This window comes from Dermacentor variabilis, chromosome 1 (assembly GCF_050947875.1).
Source record: "Dermacentor variabilis isolate Ectoservices chromosome 1, ASM5094787v1, whole genome shotgun sequence".
NCBI lineage: Eukaryota > Metazoa > Arthropoda > Arachnida > Ixodida > Ixodidae > Dermacentor > Dermacentor variabilis.
Window position 1 is genome coordinate 51,642,289 of NC_134568.1, and position 22,284 is coordinate 51,664,572.

General features: G+C 45.1%; 1 protein-coding gene across 1 annotated transcript in view; it reads right to left on the reverse strand.

Moving 5' to 3' along the window:
• Positions 1-408: 408 nt before the first annotated feature.
• The window catches only part of LOC142577884 (piwi-like protein 1), a 157,418-nt gene continuing 135,542 nt past the window's right edge, over positions 409-22,284 (reverse strand). The window contains exons 16-19 of the mRNA XM_075687316.1: positions 20,116-20,502; positions 10,489-10,556; positions 6,233-6,410; positions 409-1,272 (exon numbers count right to left, since the gene is read on the reverse strand). Of these exons, the coding sequence (XP_075543431.1) occupies positions 1,186-1,272; positions 6,233-6,410; positions 10,489-10,556; positions 20,116-20,502 (720 nt within the window). The 3' untranslated portion in view covers positions 409-1,185. The remainder of the gene's footprint in view (positions 1,273-6,232; positions 6,411-10,488; positions 10,557-20,115; positions 20,503-22,284) is intronic.

A 22,284-nucleotide genomic window follows, 5' to 3' on the forward strand; every position in this document is an offset into this window, starting at 1 on the left:
GACACCAACGCGGAGCACGGAACTGTTGCAACACTTGAAAAATTGCACAGTCTACCAAGGAATGACGGTCACCTCGAGGATCCCGGCTGAAAATTAACTTCCAATTAAACATTATTACTGGATGAGGACTTCGAATTATCGAGCGATTTCTTCTACAGGATTACATGCAAAACTGACGGGACCAGCACTTCACTTCTAATTAACCGAAAATTCCAATTAAGCGGCTTCGAATTATCGGGAGTCGACTGTAGAAGGAAGAGATGCATATATACAAATTCACAGAGTTGTGGCATCTCTAAAGCCGTGCGTCCAGCCCAGTGGCTTGGGGAAAAGCTATAGCGGCTATACAGTGTAAAATAACACAAAACATAGTACAGCATGCATATGGCACACAGCACACCCAAGAAATAGAAACATTGAACAGCTTTATTTGCACCAAGCCAATTATGTACAAGCTGACTTGCGACTTGTAGGGCAAAGTTTGTTATGCAGAGATCCACTCGTTTTTTGAAAATGTCCACATTACTGACAGCAAATAACTTCACATAGTGCACAGTGCTTCTCTGAAGCAAACCTATCAGAAGTAAATGGTTCCCGATTGTTTCAGTCAACTGCGTTTTTCGAATGGTAACAAACACCTTTCCTGCATTTGACTTTTGCACATTCCCATGCAAGCGCCCCATTTCATAACAATTAAATCAGTGAACACCATGAAACATAAATACAATTGTGACTAGTAAGGCACATTTGCCACAAAATGGATATGAGATTGGATGGAATTTGCATGAGTAAATTACTGCCAATCAACACTGAGAAATAAAGGTATGTATTAAAAGATGAACAGTAAAAGAAAACCCTACAACACTGGTGCGTCATAAAACAACCCAAACACAGCTGAATTTTTTCATGCTTTCTCGTGCACATAGAATAAAATACCTTCGAGGGCTGTGAACAATGGAAAAAAGGATGCTAAACTAGGAAGCTGCCTTTATTAAAGGCAAATTAACCAAAGGAGAAAAAAGAAGTGATAGCAACAGTTCTTCAAAATGATTGCCTTACATGGGGAAAAAGGAATGAAAGTACTTGCAGAACAAAACACAAAAGCTGAAAAACATGGCAGTAATGTACTGAGCACAAGGGGGTGCTCTCAGGTCTCTTGGGAATTTTCGCATGAAACTGTGGCCTTCACAAGTAGAAGAGGCGGTCGCAGAGCAGTGGGCTTGGTTCCTTATGGATGTTATCACCAACCAGGTTGGCCAACTTGTGAGCATACTGATGAGAAAAAAATGAGAGCGATATGTTACCATACAGTGAAGAAACGATGAATTGATGCGATTTGCCCAATGCAAGCACTTCAACACCCCGTCACTAGTTTTGCCTCTGTGGCGTGGCGTGCTTGGGACAAACGCACAACAATCACACCCAACCTGAACACATGCTTACGAAAGCAAAATGGCAACAGAAGGCCAGAAGCACTGAGACTACTGCTGTACTGCTAATCAATGTGTGACTTAATGATGATAATAAGCAAGCGGTGCTTTGTTTTAACTGGTGGATGTCGGATGCCACAATATGAAACAAAAATTGTGGTGCCCTTTTCTTATTTACAGTAAAAGCTCGTTAATTCGAATTCCGCAGGAATGCTATGAAAATTCGAATTATGGAAAACTCGAACTAATGAAAGTCAGAGAAAATCAGCCATATTTGGCATGGAAACGTCAAACCTTTATTGGTTAAAAAAATTCTTGGACATCTTTTGTTTTTTTTCCTTGATAGCAATGGTGCAAAGTTCCTTTTCTAATGCACAGACATAACGGAATGTATCTCCTTGGCCTTTCTGACAAATTAAGTACAGTCACACAATGTTTAGAGCACCCATGACTTGTGATGCTGACTGCTGCACTGGTGCTTCCGCATCATCATCATTTCCTGTGACACCTTTCATGGTGCCTCCCTCGCCTAGCACTTACACAACGATGTCATCATTAGTCAGCACATCACAGGCAAGCGCATTGCTGTCTGCGTAGACAGTCCCTGAAGGCCAGATCTTGCAACACCTCATGCATTTTTGGAGACATGGCCTCCTGCACTTGAGACATTAAAGCTACAATGACGAAAACAGTTCGCAATTGTGGCCGCTGAGAGTTCATCCCACGCAGCCAGTGGCGTAGCTAGGTCGTCTGGCACCCGGGGCCCATAGGTCTTCTGTCACCCCCGCCCCGGGTGTAGCCGGCGGAAAGGGTGTCTTCAGACGTATATGACACCCCCCTCCCCACTGGCCCCTTGCACCCGGGGCCCACGGCCCCCCGGCCCCCCGGCCCCCCCTGTTGCTACGCCACTGCACGCAGCTAGCAACATGCGCATAGCACTGAGCAGCGCGACGCTGTACTCTCATCCTGAGCACAAAATCATGCATTCCAGCATGCGCTGCCTATAGCAACGCTTCACTGTCTTAATGACACCATGGTCCATTGGCTGAAGAACTACAGCAGTGTTGGGCGGAAGAAACGCATGTGTGACTGCTTTCAGCTTGATTTCAACTTTATGAACTGAACAGTTGTCAATAATCAACAAGATCTGATGGCTGCTCAAGTCAAACTTTCTCTCGAGCTTCCTGAGCCACTCCTTAAATATATGTCTAGTCATCCATGCCTTCCGGTTGGACGCATATTCAGTTGGCAGGGTTAGACTATTTTTAAAGCAACGAGGCTTTTGAAATTTGCCAACGAATAGCAGAGGCAACTTTTTGGTGTTGGTCACGTTGGCAGCAACCATGACTGTGACCCACTCTTTGCTCTGCTTACCGCCTGTGCAATTGTTTCCCTTATATGTGATGGTCTTGCTTGGCAAAAGTTAAAAAAAAAAACAATGCTGTCTCATCCACGTCGAAAATGTCGCTCAGTGAATACTTGCACAGGTAGTCCAGTAGGACTTCACTTTTCACGTCACTCATGTTTCGGCATTGACAGCTTTGCTTTCACTAGAGACGGCGCAGAAGACTAGATTATATCTGTCACGGAAACGGTGAAACCACCCCTCACAGGTGGTGAAGTCGTCTTTGCTCATACGCAAAGCAAAGCCAGCTGCATTCGACATAACAATTGGACCATTCAGTGGGAGATTGTGGCTCCTCATTTCTTTAATCCACGCAATCAGCACGTTCTCTACATCTGGATACTCTGCTGGCCGAAGTCTTTTTCTGTCGCCACTGAAAGATTTGGCTTCGTATGCCTCTTCAATAGATTTTCAGTTGCATAGGTACGTTGAGAATGTGCACTGCGGAATGTCAAATTTCTGGGATACTTGAAGTTTGCTAACCCTTCCAGCATCAACTTCACGCAATATTTCAACTTTTTACGCAAGTGTCTTGGCATGATACTTCTGTCCAACCAATGACATGGTACAGAGCAACCTGCACGGTGTATGCTGAAATGTTGCTTCTTCCACCCATCGATAAGAGAACAAAGAAAAATGCACTCGTGAAATGCGCCGCAACCTCCTGCGACACTGGTCACTGAAGTACTCTTGTAGCTGCACCAGCTGCGCGCTGCCGAGTTCCACAATATAGGTGGAGTCCGAACACATATCCCAAGTATCACAGAGAAGCTTTCATTTGAGTAACAGCCACAAATCTCAAAGGCTATGCTTTTTGGTACTGAGCGCCGATAAACATCACGGGCCCCCATGTTTCAGACATTGCCTGGCACTACTTCTAGGTAGAACACCTCGCAGAGAAAGAGGATAGCCTCCAAGATGTAACATGGGAAGAAACATGCAGTTTCACACTCTCGTTTTTATCCTGAAGGTATTGAGAGATGGAGAGAGAACTAACCTGCAACAGAAGCATTGGCCATAAACTGGCCAGGTGCAAATGCACCTCTCTCCTGTCAGGCCTAAACACAGGGCCACAGATGGAAAGAGCAAAAGCTGCATGGCCTGTGCAGCGACATCAGCATCGCCAACGTGCTCCTGCGCATTAGCACTCTCCCCATCCATGATGGCGCGGAGTTAACAAGCTTTTACTGTATTGTGTCAGTTCTGTGGGTTTAACCTTTCCCTGAAACACTTCTTTAGTTAACCATAGCACGGCCTTACAGCTTTCTCTCTCTTCTCCACAAGCACACCAAAAGCTACACTGGGGGGATGGGAAGTGGGCAAGGCCCTGCCTAGAAGTTCTTCCCCCCCCCCCCCCCCTTTTTTGCAACGATGCTATTTCCAGTGCTTCTTTTGACACAAGACTGGCACTTAGGGCTGCAATCAGTGCGCATGGTTGTCAGATTGTCTTGCCGACGAGCACCCTGTGGCAGCCACAGTATCTATGCTATGTAGCACGCCAATGTGATCTCGGAGGCCACGCTCAGCAGACGCAGCTATGTTCAACTGGCAAGTGTAGAATGAAAGTATCTATGCTATGCTAATACTTTTTTGGTCTTCTTGATATCACAGACATGAATTTTCCATTTATTTAACTAAAAATGAACAATTATAGTCTAATGTTTTTGGAATCGTGAGATCAGCCTATAACTGTTGGTGAGCTTGGCTGCTTGCGACATGGCTGCTGATATTGCGAAGGAGAGAGTCAGCAACTTTTCACTGTTTTTGACACGAGATTGTAAATTCCCTGCTGCATGCAGTGCAATACTTTGCTCACATATTCACAGGAGCTTCGTCTACAGGTTGGCAATATTTTCTTATGTTAAAAGAGAAACTGCTATTACAGCAACCTAGTATGCACTATTTACAATCACGGAGGCCATGATGGCAGCCTTTACTGCAGCTGCAGCGCTGCCTACATGGCGAGCCCCTGGATATGCCTAGGAGCCGACATCTGTCGCCATGGTAGCTTCACTATATTAAAAAAATTCCACCCAATTATATAATTAGTCTAAATTATTCACTTTCTCAAATATAATTGCATGAAAAGTGTAAATGAGAAAATTGCAGAGCAACATAAAAAATCCTGATACAGCTTTCCGTTCCTCAATACATGCTACATAAAGGTGTTTTTCTGAGTGTGAAAGCAGCCCACAAATACACGCAAAGTGCCTTGAGCGACCAGTTGCACGGCAATTTCGCATGTATTCGCAAAATTCTTTCACGTTGTAAAAAACATTTATGTAGCACATACTGAGCAACACTGTATCGGGGGTTTTTCATGTTGCTCTACAATTTTCTCGACATTTTTAATCTAATTATAGTATTTGAGAAGTTGGTTACTTAAGACTAATTATGTAATTAGGCGGAATGCAATAAAAAAAGAACTACACATCTCCAAGTGACGGCAAACATTACCATGGTTCTGTCCAACTACATGGCATTTCCACATTTTATGAGTTTGGCTAAAATTACGTCGGACACCCTGTACAAGACGCACCATTGTATAAAAGGCACCGATAAAAATATGGGGGGAAAGACACCAGAAACTATGGCACTTTGTTATAACCATTTTGCCTTTTACCTCAATATGTGGCCAATGACGTGCACATAATTAAACATGCAAAGACACACAGTATTGCCGTCTGCCAAACTGTTATGTGGCTGTGTATGCGATTAAATTCAAACAAAACAACGAAAACATATTCAGTGTCTATGAGCAAAAGCATCCTTGGCACAGTTCCAAGTGTGTTCCCTTATCAAAGTGCCATCAACACTGTTGTCCTGTGGAAGTTGACGCCAGATCATCACTCTAAAATGTCGAAAGTGTGACTTCTAAAAAATAAAGCTTCCATAATCTTTCTCAGGCACTGGATATACAAATGCACACATCAGGATAACAACCCTGAATCAACAGTAAGAAAATCATCACATTAAAACTTGCTGCATTAATAAGCGTGATGTATGTTTGAAAAATATCGCTAAATCATGGCTTCGCACCAGCATGGGCCAATTCTTGTATTTCATGACTAAGTTAACAGCATGCAAGCTTGCGAAGGAAAAGACCTAATATTGCAGCATTTACAATCTCACCTGCACTTTTCAACTAACACCAGGTACAGTTACACTTCATTTTTCTCCCTGCTATGATATATCTTATTACTTCCTGAGCTCGGCCATTAATTCTAGCAGAGGAACCAAAGCATACGGACTTTTCTCTGCAGTTCTGTAACTTCCCTCAGTTTAGCATGCACATATTGCAAGAATTATCTCGATGCCTGTCATGAAAAACAAGCAGCTAAACCAATTGAGATTCCCTCACCTTACCAGCAGGCTGACATTTAAATGAACAGCTTACCTGGCAAGGAGCAGGCACACGGACACAACCAGGCCAGTTGTAGTACAAGTGTGTGAGCTTGTAAGTGAGCCGCTGCATCTGGTCAGGCGACAATCCAGTAGTGTTCCGTAAAACTACGTAGTGCGTAGGTGCCACTGTTCCCTGCCGCACCTTCTGAGACACCAGGAAGAAGTCGCACCTAAACGAGGAAGACGGGCAGTCATAGTCATACAGGGACACTCACACTAAGCTCAGCCCATGCAGATGCAATTTATCTCAGGGTAAAAATGTAGCATATGAGATACAGTAAAACCTCGTTAAACCGTACCCGCCTAAACAGTAGTTTCGTTTTAAAAGTAGTAAAGTCAAATCCCCGACTCAGCGGCCATTGAACATAACGTGTTTCGTATCAGCATAAACCGTACCAGCTTACTGCGTACGCATCGGTTAAAACGTAGCGTTTCAACTTTTCGTCGCGCAAATACGGCGCTGCGCCGTCTCCATCGGGCGGCCCGGCAGAACAGCATGCCTCAGAGATCGGAACAACGGCCTCCAAGCGCCCTGTGCGTTTGCGCGTGAAGCCACATCAACATCAACATCATTTCGACGCGGTGCCAGAGAGCGTTATGACGTCGTTCCGAAGCTTGGATAAAAAAGACGCCGGGTGCTCAGCATAGAAGAAAAATTAGACATCGTCTGTGCTATCGAACGTGACACGAAGAAGTCGGCGCTGACACGCAACAGGGATCTGCTGTTGACTACAGTGTGTGGCATTTGGAATGCGAAGAAGTTGCTCGGCAGCGCTGCTGCGACCGCGAAGATATGTCAGCTACGAGGTTCGACTTTTCGCCATCGTTGCCTCTGTTGTTGCCGAAGTGTCGACTAGCGACAGTGACGAGGACGACACGGAAAGCGATAGCACGGGCGATTCAGGCCCGACAGTGGCATAAGCTGCGCGTTTCAGCCTCATGAATGCAATCGTGGCTACGACAATAGGGGCGCGATAACGTAACTCTATTCCAAATGAAAATTATTCCAAACTCCGGCACCCATAATGAAAAAGGCGCCCCCGGGACTTCTGCAGCACTACTGCGCACGTGCACGGTGAATACGTAACATCAACGAGGAATCTGCCATGCGAGTGTTTGCCGAGAAGAGGGGGCTGGCTGAAAAGCTGGCACGCACCTTCAGTAAGTTTGAGACCGCTGTCGTCGGCATGCTAGGCCGCCGCGGCATCAGACGAAAATAACGCTTTTGTCGCGCGAAGTGAATAAATACTGCATGTTTTTTCCCCTTTCATCGCACTCTCTGAGTTCCGTTTTCGACAGGTAAGTGGGCGATCTCATGCTATTCGGTTAAACAGTACTACCGTTTAGTACGTACCTTTCCCGAGCTCCGGCCAAATACGGTTTAACGAGGTTTCACTGTACTTCAATTTTTCATTAAAAACAAAGAAAGAAGTGCATCGGCGGTGCACTGACCTCATAGTATGGGTTAATCCTGGATATATAAAATGCAGGCATATCAAATTATTGTCTATATTGAACAGTCATAACAACCCCTTCAGAATCCCATGCAAAGGCAAAGCACGTCTATTGAATTCGAATTACCTAGCGTATTCAATATGTTGAATGCTGTGCCATGTCTCTGCAAGTGCACTTCTCCTAACAGGGAAAGATCACTCGTGAATGCGGTTTAGTGGCGGGGGGGGGGGGGGGGGGGGGGGAAAGAACCAAGGCTACGCTGCACCAAACACAAGGCGTCCAGTTAAAACTTGCTCTAACAAAACCCCATTTTACGAGGTTCCCGTTCTAAAGAAGAAATTTCCGATCCCCGGCAGGTACCTTCAGGTTCAATGTTGTCATCCATCCGAATTAACTTGGCCAAACTTGATTTAACTAAGTTTTTGCTGAAATAAATTAGTAAGAATTTCTTTCTAATTTTGCCACAGACAGGTTTTTCTTCAAGCGTGTGCTCTAAAGATAACATCTTAAAACATCTAGGCGCCCTAGTGGAGGACCCCGTTTTATTTTGACAAGGCCGCTTGCTACGCCCATGCATAGAATAGCAAACTCAACACCACCTCAGCAGGGGAGGCAGCGGTTGTTTTCGTTACTTCATGGTTTATGCAACAGATCGCTGGATTAGCAGCAAATACAATGCTGCGGTAGCTCTTCTGCGTCGCAATGTTACAATTTACAGGGTGTCTACGAAGTTGACATTTCCAAATTCCCCGAGTTTTCCAGGTTTTCCCCAAGTGCCTTAGTAGAATTCCCTGAGCGACTGAGAAATTTGTTTTTGTCAAGACAGGCTGACACCACGTTGCCCAATGCTGTCACTCTCTAGCAAGCATGCGAGCTTGAATAGTAAGGAATAGCCTTTATTTTATTCCAAAATAACACAAGGAAGGGGTTAGTTAAATGCACAGCAAATAAAATGTCTTCGAAAGATAAGGTAAAACCCATTGCATATCGAGTTGAACATTCTCAAATACGAATAAGAACGAGGTGCATAGAGAAGCAAATATTTTCGAATATGAACTATTTCTACCAACTGATAGCAAGCTCATTGGTATGAGGCCTGAACATTGTCACATGTGAGATTCTCTCTCAGCAGCTGGTAAGTCAACCTCAATTGTCCTGACACTCTCAGCCTGCGCACAACACCTCAGTGCTAAGTTTCAGTGCTTTAAAGAGTTTATTTTGGTTTGGATAAGGGACGGCTGCATTTTGGCATCAGCCAACACTTTCTTTTTTCAGCTCAAGCTCCTTCAAAGAAGCGGCGGCAGACTTCCTGTCCAGTCCTCAATGCGTCGGTCCTTTCTGTTCTCATCCTCCTCCTGCTGTGCATCCGCCCCACGGATCATTTGAAGCATCCTCTTGGTCAGTTGCACAGTTTACGTCTGATATTTTGGACTCCCTAGGGGCCGCAAAAATATCCAGAAAATCAGACACTCCAAAAAAAATGAATGCATGTCTTTTACTGCCCCTAAGGATTCAAATTGCCACAGGCACGCCCAAAAAAGCTCTGAAGGCCTGCCAGCACACTTATTGCTTGTACTTGTACTTGGACAGACTTGCTTGTACTGGGACAGATGGCAGGTGCATGCGTGTATAATTAAGGAATACATACTGTGTCCCGTGGTAGTTGCCCCTTCCCACGCTTGTTATGCTTCACCTAACATTGCTGTACTGAGGCGAAGCTGACTTTCGGGAACTGGCATTCTGCAACGTGCTGTGCTTTCTGAGCTTCGAAGTCAATCGTGAGGATCACAAAGGCGGAGTCAGTGCCACTGCTGACAGCCGCAAATTCTTTCAATGAAAAACACGGCATAGGACAGCAAGAAGCTTAACAGTGAATGTTGAAGTAGCTACGCCTAGCGTTGCCACAGTGGTCGCTATGGCTGCCAGTAGATCTGCGCGCGAGCGCCGGTTCCAGGTAGCGAGGTAATCAAAATGGTGGCGATGGTGGCTTTGAATAATGCCGTTTCGGATCTGCGGTCAGAGCAAAAAAATCTGAAAAATCGGACCATGAAGGGTTCTCGAGTCCGAAATTTGAGACATTCTTAAACATTGATTCTACAGGGCACGTGGTGGTGCCACGAAGCCATCTGAATTATCGGGAGTCGGGAAAGTCGGTTGTTGACTGTACACTGGCAACTCCTCCAGTGGACAAAGCATCAGACTATTTGTTATGATTCCTCTCCGTTACTTGAGCCAGCATTACCGTGATTTCCCCGATAGACGTGCAAATTCTCCGAGTTTTTCCTTAGTGTTTCCAGGCTATTCAAAATCCCTGATAATTCCCTGTTTTCTTGGTTGGTAGACACCCTGGGATAACACGCAATCCCTTCATTGAGTGGCTCTGGTTATTGGATGCTGCACTGGGGTTGTCCAACCACCAACTTCCATAAAGAGTATGTTAGGGTTCCACGAGCAAGCAAAAACGAATCCGACCTCAACCCCATATGAGTGAGGATCTGATGCAAACCACCACATGCCACTCCACATTTTGGAAGTCTTCATGGAAAGACCACAGCAGTAGCTGTTGTGAGGCAGTGATTGGTCATTGTAACCGAATATATTTTTCAGTAATTGTAATCAGTTCCTTTTTCTTTCTTACTAATCTAATTTCCAGAATGCTATTCTGAAACTCTACTGCACTGCACTAAAACATGCCCATCCAGCTTTATGAGTGTGCATACCACTGAGACAAGCATGCTCTTGAATTACCCCTCGTGGAGTGTGCCATCTGCCAAAAAGAGTACAATCACTCACCACTCTGTCCGTGTAACTGTATGGTCCACGATTGTCCCAGGCGTTGGGTTGTCCAATTCTTTCGCGTTCTAGAAAAAAGTGAAGGGAAGAGGGGGTTGATTGTTGGGAGAGCAGAAGTGAACATAATGCTGCACTACTGTGCTATAGCATAGCCCATGGAACTACATCCCTATGTGCTTCGGTAACAGAAGAAGGATACCTTACAGGCCTAAGCCAATGCCTGTCAAGCAAGCACTGCAACGCATGTGCGGCCACCAAGGAGGCAACATTCATCCAGTGTCAAGTTCCTCACAGCCAAATACATTATTCTGTCTCCAGTTCATGGGTGATAACACCTGTCCAATCAAATCAAATCATGGGTTTTAACGTAACAAGGGAACACACAGGATATAAGACGTGCAGAAGTGGGGGGCTCCAGATTACATGGACCACATGGGTTTGGTTGTAAGAGGATCCAAATTTTGGTATCAGAGCATTTTTGCATTATGCCACCACCAGAATGCGGCTTTCATGGCCAGGAATAAAACCTGCAACCTCAAGCTCAGCAGCAGGGTGCTGAAGCTACTTGGCCACCATGGTGGTTTATCTTGCACTGTGAAACAAGCATTTTCTCAATTTTGCCGGCAGTTATATCCAAGTTAACATGCTCTTGAAATGCTGGACAAATCTATGCAACTGCTTTCATGGGTACTAACTAACCAGAACACTGAATTACTGCCAATTTGCCAATATTAACAGCCCATGATGGCAACACTCCAACACCTTAATTCTGGGTTTCCCAGACATGCAGCCCACGAATATCATTTGAGCAGCCAATGCAGCCAAATTCTCCAGTGCACTGCTTTAAAAACACTTGATAGTACTTCTAATGTTTTGATACAGCAGCCCTCACACACAATGTTGAACAGCGGATCCAGAGCGCTACCTACCACAGAGGATGAAAGCATGGAGGAAAAAAAAAATGCAATAACAATGTGTCATATCATAGGCTTGTTCAAATATATATTCGTAATTCTTGAATACTCAATTGAATACTACATTATTCAATAATCACTTTGCCTTGAATTTCAGTATTCAGAGTTTTCAAATTGAACGAATATACTGTTTTATGCGTGTAAGCCACACCCGCCAATTACACCACGTCGGAAAGAAAAAAAGAAATTTGTTCATACAACCCATGAAGGTAACTAGATGGAACGCCTAAATTCTTTGTAAATACAGTCTCCATTTACAAATGCACGAATAGTAAATCTCGTACCTTTGGCCAGCTGTTGCGCCCATACCTCTTCGTCGCTGCACATGGCTAAGTTTGCCTTAAAGGCGGTTTCACAGCAGCACAAGCTGCACTGCCGTGAAACCACACCCCTAGGCAAAATTTGCAGTGCCATGAGGCCACATCAGTAAGTTATAGTTCGCATGTAACTCACACCCAGATTTTATTTAATTTTAAAAATGCTTTTCATCTGTGCATAAAGGCTTTTCGTCTGTGCACTTGCCAAACAGGCTGGGTTAAGCTCGCATTAAGCACAACACAGCATAAACTGCTGGCATCATGTAGTCAGTCACACTTCACAACATTGCAACAACGTTCGACAGGCAAACAAAACATGCTCCTGCAGTCTCCACCACAAACTTTTATATTGACTAACGCACAATGAGCAAGGGCCTGTAAATGAAATTTCGATAGAGTTGGAGTTGTAAATGTTGAACTTGCATTTTTGCATGAAAATTTCTGAATCAACACTGAAAATAAGCTGACTCCAGAGATGAACTTGTTTCCTTTTTAACAAGTGAGGAACTATTTTTCTTAAATTTGTCAACAAGTGGCTGTTATGTCAAAGTTTTATGCAAATCCCCATGACTATGCAAGCTATTTTCTTCGAATTTAATTGACACTAGTAATTATCATTCACTTTGACTTTCCTTCTCAACAAAGTATTGGTATTCACAGAAGCCTACCATATCACAATAGAAATAACACACAGGCACACAAAGAAAGAAGCTTAATGACAATAGTGTTTAGTCAAAAAAATGGCACAGTTAGGCATGCCAAAAGCACTGGGTTTTCGACATCACAGAGTTTTTACCGGAAATGTCTGCCAAATGCAAGGCAAGTAGTGCATAGGGTCAAGTGTGATTGTGGCAGGTTTTGCAAGCTTTCCACATTTTTGAAAGCCAACAGTATAGTCACCCAGAACATTGAAAATTTGTACCATCTCCCAGTACACAAAAATTCGATTTTTTTTTCTTCTTTTCCTCAATAGAACAAGCACACGTTGTGGTGCGACTACAGTCGACTTTCGTTAATTCGAGCCTGATGGGGCCGAAAAAATTAACTGAATCATCCAGTGGGTAGATTTAAACATGCAGAAAAAACGTCAACACACTTAGCTGATTCACTGGGCAAGAGTCTAATATGGGTTGCACAATGGAAGACAGTTTCCTAAAGTCTGCTTTGCCGCACGATCTTGTAAAGTAAGTTTAACTGCAATACATCCTCTCGCGTGGTAAATCATAGCAATGCTGCAAAGGCAGTTTTGGTTTCGTATCCGATTGCACTGCACACACAATTTGCAGATAATCTTTTAGGGGGAGGGGGGTGGGGGCATGTTACATTTGAATAAGTACTGTAATCAGATATTGCGAGATACAGCTACTGTTTGAAAACATTCTTTGAGAAGACTGAAAATAGGCGTTTTCAACGGGAGATGATGCGTGTTCAACGCACTCACATGCTCCACCGAGATGGATGCTGCCATTAAAGGAATCCCTATGGGGTCACCATAGGGGTCAGGTGTGTGCATGCCGAGTGCTGCAGCAAAAATCTGGAATCAGCTCTAATAATTCTAATGGAATGCGAAGGTGTTCCCTCAGTGAGACATATAGGCAACGTGCACTGTCCAGAAATGCTTGGATTTAAAGTCAATGGAAGCATCAACTGGTCAGCCATCGAGATAAGCAAGAAATGTTTGAAGTATTGGTGGGAAAAAAAAAAAGTAGGGAAGAGAACGATAGGGCTGGATCCCTTTTACAGGCATAGGTAGTGGTACAAGTTTACGAGGGTCTCATCCCTGCTCTTGGGACTAAGAAACAACAACACAGTGGTGCAAACTATCACAAGGGCATTTATTGCACCTTTCGTACACCAATGCCTGCTAGCCGAGTCCCTCTCCACAAAACATGCCGATGTGCGCGCAACAAATCGAGGAAGTCTGACTCACCGCTACCAGATTGCGAGCAAATATCTTCGCCTCATGCTCGACACCCACACCTGGTCATTTACATGTACAGTCATGCGAACAGTTGCGCAATGTTCGGCTTCTAGGCTTTGCAAAACGGTCTTGCAGAAGCATGGATCGACACATGCGCGGAACGTCTGCGGCACTTGCCAACCCAGAGCCAAAGAGGAACAGCCTTCTCCCTTTTGTACCCAAGTAGACCTGCCGTTAGGTGGCATTAGCATTGCAATGCTCACGACATGTCTTGTACTGGAACTGTGCAACCACACCGACCGCCGCCATAAAGCCACATGGCGAAGCCACATTACAGGAGACAGGAGATATGCAGGGAGAACATCATGGGACGTGTGAGAGTCACGCTTCCCCACAAGGTAGATAGAAAAGTTTTGAGGATGAGAAAAAAGTTGAAGACAATGTATACAAAAATGCTAGGATGAAAAGCATCTATAACATAGCTGATTAACTCAAGCAAGCTAGGCGACTTGTCACCATCCCATTTCAAAAGGGGATAGCAATAAATGAACATAATCACTAGCCAAGTCAATCATCCATCGAAGGCTAATTTTAGGATCGAAATAACAAAAGTTTGCACAGATAGAAATGCATGGGCTTTGCCTGGGTCCTTTGGTCAGGATTGCATTAACTGAAAAATTGAATTAACCAGAGTCGAATCAAGGGAAGTTTACTGTAGTTGCAGAACAAATTTCCTGCTAAAAGAGCTCCAGTCAACCCTTGTTCCATCAACATTGGACATGCAGCTTCTTTTAAAGGGACACTAAGGAGGCGTATTAGTAAATTAGCCAAGAAAGCCCCTCTAACAGTGAGAAGAGGCTTGGTAAGCAAGAAAAGATACAAAATAAAAGTGTGGCGCCACTACCTTGATGTTCGTGCACTAGCTCGCCATGTCTACAAGGTCTGATTTCGTTTTTTATCGGTAAAGATGGTCTAAACTGCATCCTAAAGAAGCCAAAGACAAACTTGGCAAACTCAAAGGACCTCACTGAGCCACAATAGCTTAAAAGGGGCCCTGAATTTTTTTTTTCTTCAAAATAGAGAAGTACATTTATTGTTGAACTAGACTATTTCAGAAATACTTTGCAGCAAAAGGTGCTTCAATGCATTCAGAAGAAGTGGAGTTTTTGGCAATCAAAGCTCACCTTTGATCCCCTTCACGGTGCTCCCACTCATTCAATACATGGTACTGTGAAGGCTACAGCAGAATGGGGAATCCCAAAGTGTTCCGTCTACTGAATGCCACCGTGGCCCCAGTTCGAATTTGAGTTTGGATGTTCACGTAGATGCCACTATTTCAGACTGACAAAACGTGCCAAACATGGATGTCCTCAGTCGGCTGCAGTGCGCTCAGCGAGTGGGCGTGTCGCTGCACCCCACGGCAGTTGCGGTATCTATGCTACATAGTAGGCAGAGCTACATGCAATTGTGTGTGTGGGCAGCGTTTGCTTTGTGCCCGACAGGGCTGGAATGCACGCTTGCTCTCATGTGTTCCACTCTGACCGTGCAACATGGTGCAGACCGACTTTGTCGTGCAGATAGGAGTCACATCCAACTTGCGCATATTGAAGCACTGTGAATAGACAGAGCCCCGTACGCAGCACGCGAGGTCGTGTGTACTTAGCAAAGCATATGCACATGAGACGGCTATAGTAGGCCGGATGCAAAAGTTGAGAAGGGGACTGCTGACTTGAGAAGCCGGTAGCGTGCTAATCAGCGCCACCATGAAGTCAAACAAGCCAGAGTCACATCTTCAGTAAGAGCCATATTGAAAAATTCGCTCTCATGGACACGCGAGAACATCCCACAGAGCCTACAGCAAACGCTACGCAGCTTTAGAAAACCTGTGGGCACATGCAAGAGACTGTGCGTGCTCCAGTGCACATGCGCGCTGTCGCTTCCGCGGGTTTCCTGCATATGCATAACTGCTGTGGATGTCCAACTAAAACTGTCTAATAGACCACAATGAAGCTATGTCTGCCAAGGTGTTTAGCCAGGCACGGCCAAGAGTAAGCATGCGCTAGCAGTCATACATCTGGTCTGAACTTAACTCTTTTGTTACAACGCCTATTCAGATTGACAACCGCTGATCAATGCTTTAAAACGGCGATCAACGTGTTGGAGCCATTTCTTATATACTTAACGTCACCCAGAGGTTAGACCAGGCACTGCACTTTTAGTACCAGTTTAATGTTCCCGCTTTGACAGACTATTGTCAACTAATGTGTTTGTGTTGTCGTGATAAGGGACGTGGCCTTCACCCTCTGCAGCACTCAAGAAGAAAGTATGCCACTTTCTATTATGCTACACTAACATAAAAATTTTGTGATCAAAAGACGCCAAGCAACTCGAGAATTAAATTTTGTCATTCGCTTTGCCATCCGACAGTGCTGAGCAGTGATAACCACCCACAAGCGAGCTTTGGTTTGGAGTCCATGTATTTTTATTCTACCACAGTGAATTTCTGAACGTCTGCCGCATGTCCCACATGTTGACCAGGCATTTTCAGCCAGTTTCCCCGAGTTTCAGCTTCGCTTCGCTTGTAAAATCTCGGCAAGGGACACTGCCGGTGTTACTACGCATTTATCGAAACTTGCACCCATGGCATCGTACGAAGCGTCCCACTCGGAACTGCTGCACCGGCACTTGAATTTAGTGATTAACGAACTACAAGTCTGAAGATGAGAGCAAATCAGATTCAAGCTCTGACTGTGTACTTCACTTGGTCATGATGTGCGGTCATCAGCAGGGAAGAAACTTCCATTTAGGACAAGAATGCTGCCCGGAGCACACCTCGGCCCAGCACTACGGAGCAATGCAAGTCAGTTTACAATGGCATGGGATTTCTTTCTGGTCTTCTTCACTGCATAGGTAATAAAGACCATCATCTGCAAAAATGCAAACAAATATGCTTGGATGCGTAATTCTGGAGTCGCTCAGCTACACTTATAGAGATTGGTCCTGGAAAGAGGTGACTCCTGGCAAACTGGTGAAGTGCATTGGACTTCTCATCAGACCAGCCTCGAAAGATGCTCAAAACACAAAACTGCAAAATGTGTTATGAGGACAGCAAAGTTGAAAAAAAGAATAGACATTTGGTGTGAAAAGTGTGAAGTGCACCTATGCTTCACAAAAAAAAAAAAAAAAAATATCAGAAGCTGCTTCACCGCATTGCCTGAACGATGAAGCAGTTCCTGGTCAGTTTTTTTTTTTTTTTTCATCTGAAGAATGACAATGTACTCTGCTAATATTTTCAGACACTACGACTGGGTTATATATCTTTGAAATGCATACTCTAAATTTGATATTAACGTATTTGTAGATGTTTTTTTGTTGCTGTTTTTATCAACTGGCCACAAAAATGGCACATTCTAGAACTTTTGTGTTACCTAATCGATTTCTTTGTTTTGCAATGTATGTTTTTGGAAAAAGCATTTGATTATGCACAATTTGATATGCTGCAATCTGCACTGGAATATTTGTGGTGTAAAAAAAAAAAAACTTTTTTTATAGGACTCATAAAGAATACAGTCGAACCCCGCTGCAACGCTTCAACGAAATATTTCCCATTCCCAGTCAGCTAGCCATAGAAGTCAATGCAAAAAAGTTCTCACCACAACGAACGATTTTTCAGGCTTGTTTTCGCTCGGTTGAACTGGGCTTTAAAATTTGTTTTGCGATAAAATAAACATAACCCCAATCGCCTGCAATTTTTCGTACATCCACGCCGCTTAGGTTCACCGAAAACGTGAGTCCACTGCACCATCGCCGATAAACTCATGGAGGGGCACCATTGTTTGGTCGTGATGACGATGTGGCGCAGGCCCACTTTGCCAAGCAGGAGCCACAGCCAATCCATATCAATCCTAGGCCACGCAATCACTGGCGGAACGCTGCGATGCAGATTTTCATTTGTGCTTGTGTGCTCGGCCAGCATGGCAGCATAGTGGAAGTTTCTTTCCTTGGAGGTGAAAGCATGAATCATCAGCGAGGCTTCAAGCGGCAGAAAGAAAGGAGACCTTGCAGCAGAGTTTGGCATCTCCAACAGCACGCTGTCGACAATTTTGAAGTCGAAGGACGCAATCACCAGTGCTCTTTCTGCGGGGGCATCCGCCAAACGGAAGAAGTTGACTCAAGCTGCCCACGAGGATCTTCAGAAGGCGTTGTTTACATGGTTCCTCGACATGCATGCCAAGAAAATGCCAATCAGCGGAAGCATGCTGCAGCAAAAGGCACTGGACTATGCTTGCATGCTTAGCATTGACAATTTTAAGGCAAGCACAGGCTGGCTGACCCGCTTCAGGGCCCGACAAGACATTGTTGCGAAAGTGTCGTGCGGCGAATCTGCTGCTTCAGACGCCAGTGGTGCAGTGACTTGGGCGTCATCTACTTTGCCGGACGGAATGAAAGAGTATGCCCCGTCCAACATCTACAAAGCAGAAGAGACGGGACTCTTTTATGAGCTGCTGCACACAAAGACGCTGGATATGAAGGGCCAACCATGCAGCGGAGGAAAGCACAGCAAGAAGCATGTGACTGCTTCTTTGCACTAACATGGATGGCACCGACAAGCGCTGCCCACTCGTTATCGGCAAGAGCGCGAGGCCTCACGGCTTCAAAGGCGGTAAAAGCTTGCCGGTAAGTTATTTAGCAAACAAGAAATCCTGAATCATGCGAGCCATCTTCCGTGATTGGATCATAGCTTTCCATAGTAATATGAAGGTCCAAAACCGCAAGGTGTGCTTGCTTATTGACAATTGCTCAGCACATAATGTTGAGGGCATTGAGTTGGAAAATGTGGAAGTTCACTTATTCCCCCCAAACCGCACTGCTTTGATTCAGCCGTTAGACCAAGGCATCATTCACAGGGTGAAAAATGCATATCGGCAGCGGTTGATTCAGACTGTTGCTGAATGTTGACACCGGGTGGGAGACCAAAGTGGACTTGTTCATGGCCCTACAAATGATTACCGTGGCGTGGACGGCAACCCGGCGCAGCATAATTGAAAATTGCTTTGCGCATGCTGGCTTTAAGCCTGAGGCTGAAGTTACGGCCAACTCGACAACGGACGAGGAAGACTACCATTTTGGAGTGGAGCCACCCGCTACAGAAGTTACTGCGGCGTGGGCAGCACTTCGAGACACCGGAAATGTACCAACGAACGTCAGCATAGATGAGTACATCGCCATTGACACGGATGTAATTGTTCATGAAGAGTTGAATGACGGGTCTATCATTGAAGAGGTTCGCCGTAACGACGCGTCGTCGGACGATGAAAGTGATGCACAAGATGCATCGGCCCTGCCTTGCGCACTGGATGTAATGGGCGCTTTTGACGTCATTTGTAATTTCATTGGCACCCACGATGACGACGTCGCAATGCAGCTGCTGACCGAGTGCAAACATTGTACCACAGCGATGATCAACAAAGGACGTAGGCAAACAAAGATGACCGACTTTTTTCGGAAATGAATGACGTTTTTGAGTGTGTAGTCAAATCTGACAGTGTTTTGGGTCAGATTTCGTCTGAACGAAATTTTTAGCACGTCCCGTGAGTTTCATTGTAGTGAGGTTCGGCTGTAATCATTTTCTTGCGGTAACTAAAGATGTATGTTTCACATGGTTGGAGGCTAGTTGAGCGTTCAAAATTAGCGAGACCGAACGGGTACGTCACCTATAAGCAGGGTGGGCAAAATTGAATTCCTACGCAGATGGCCACAGCCGAGCATAAGCAGACGATAGTCTGCTTCTTCCAGAAGTATGCAAGTCTTATCCAAATCCGAAAGCAGATGCTTGCTCACTTCAGCCCATTTATTAAACTGCGTCAATAAGCATACACTCAACTGTAGGGAAGAAGTGGACTGATCCAAACACCCTTTTTGATTGATGTCTGCTATTAGCCAATAGCAGCTGTCTATGGGAATCTTGCATATGACAACGTAAAGCAAGCCACCATTCACTTTGAAGTTGGTGAGAAGAAGGCCTTGTTTGAAAGAGTGTTTGAGAAATATGAGACTTTGTGCACTGTTTGTGAGCTCGAAGTATCACACACGACTGCAAAATTTGGCTGAGATGTTCACAACAACGTATGCTATGCACAGACTGCGTTTCTTCACCAGGCCCAAGGGGTATTTCAGACCTCTTTTAAATAGCAAAATATACTTTCAAATCCATGATGTCATGATGTCACAGTGAGGTGCCAAATAAAAATTAACCTTAGAACTTTGTTTTCTTTTCTGATATTGAACTTGTTAATGTGAAATTCACAAAAATATGTTTTGAAAGAATATTTTATCTGTCTAAAATGATTTAGTTTTTCTATTTAGTGTCCCTTGTAGCCCTTTCCCAAGTCACTTGAGAGGGAGCCCCACTCACCAGCTTGGCAAAGATGCGGGTGTTGATGCGCTTCTGGACAACCACTACAGCAACAGATGGATTGTAGTCTGGGCTCACGCAGCTGAAAGCACTTATCAGTTGCTCAATCTCGTACTCGCTCACATAGTTCAGCTGCCCATCACCCACACCATCACGAAAGATGAAGATGCGATCTGGACGACGGTGGTTCACCTCGTAGAACTTCACCAGAGCCTCAAGGAAAGCCACTTTGAGGCAGTTGACGAGCTCTTTGCCAGGCTCCTGAAAGGCACACTTGGAGAACCAGCGTGTCATGTTGTGGTTCATGCTGGCCACAAAGCCCAGCACAGACTGCCTGCCACGAGTGAGGTCATGGTACACGTCCACACCTACCACCATCACATTTTGCTGCAAAAAGAAGGGGAAAAGAGAGGGTCTCATGGCCTGCACGTTTTAAGAGACCAAGCACTACAAAATATGTGGCATGCAACTAAATTTGTCAATAAAAAAGTATCAATATTGAAAAATAATTTTCCTTCTGATCTGTAACTACAAAATCTAACACTGCCCATATTGCTTTTAAGCAGTATCATAGTTTTCAGTGCACTTTTTCAATGAGCCCATTAAAGGAGTATTAAAATATTTTTAACTTTTCTTTTTTGCTTATAAATTAAGGTTCTAGACTTCTATAGAAAAAATAATGGGAAGCCTCAGAGCACTCTAAGTAATTCAATACATAATAGCTTTTCTCCAGCTAGTTTCCGTTTCATTTCCCTGAAGGTTAGTGTGTTGGAATATCATGACATAGAAGGAGTCTTAAGGGATTGGGACATTGCAACGTTTTGACACTCGATCTCGATCTCACTCGATCGCCTCCTATGCTGCTACTTGTTGTGAGGCCCAATTAGCAGCAATTAGAGCGAGCGAGACGAAGCAAGTCTCAATGTGTTACAATGTGTTGCTCCCATGTGACCACCTTCTGCGCCATCACAACACAACACAGCAGAAACGAAACCGAAACTGGCTGTAGAAAAGTCATAACGATCATCGATCAATTACTTGGCCACCAATAATTCAGACATGCATGACAGCTCCGTGCCACCGCCACTGGCACCATAGGCTCAACATAAGAACGACCAAAATTTCAGACACCTGCAGCACGTCATTTGTAGCTGTCTTTCGTTGGCTAACCACCGACTTTCTGCTGGTTCTTTGGCTGCTTCGCGCTCAGCTGCTCATTCGTCCTGCTACCTAGCCTGTTCTCTTTCCATGCATTCGCGAAATTCAGTGCCAGACAAGCCTAACTGTGTTGCAGTGGTGGCTAACTTGTCTAAATCCATATTGGTCGTCTAGTGTTGCGTGTATACACCCAAATGCCGGTCTCAGTGTTTGGGATGTTACTGGCGGATCCTGGCAGGATCGCCAGATTGTGATGGAAACAAACTCGCTATTTCCGTTGGGCCCAGGATCCTTTTAATAACGACATGGCAGACGGGAGTTTTTTACATGCAACACAGACTTTATACAGTCACGCTAACACAATACAGACGATTTACATACACGCAGACTAGAATTCGGAAGTCGTTTGTCCTTCTATATAAGGATGCGCCTAGCACTCGTGCGTCATCGTTGCGTAGTGCGCCGCTGTGTCGTCTGACACTTGAAGACAGCTGGTGTGTTGCTTGCGACAGCCACGTCTTACGTGACGTCGTTGCGACGTGGAAGCAGGGGAACAGCAGGCCGGCAGAGCACTAGGCCACTGCTGTAGCTGGCCCGTAACACTTGGCCTGTAACGTCTCGGCTGCTAGAATGTCTGGCTCGGTCGGCAGACAGGTAGCTCAGGCACCCCGGTGCCCAGCTGGAAGCACTGCACCAGGCCGCTATAACAGCAGGCCACTGGTACGCAGGAGACCCCAGCCACGAGTGGGATCTCCGACCAGGTCTACACGATAGCAGGACACCCGGTCGCCAGTCATCGAGCCTTGAACCACCATTCTGCCAGCTGCCGTGCGAGACTTCTGCTCGCTCTCACCCTCTGCGCACTCTGCTTCCTTGTTGGTGGCACGTGGTCTTCTTCCGTAATCACCATCACCAATTCTCTTCTTCTTGTTGCCACAACGTAATCATCATTCCAAGCTGGTCTTGTCACCGCCACACGCCACTATCCACATCATCACACCCTCTCGCCAA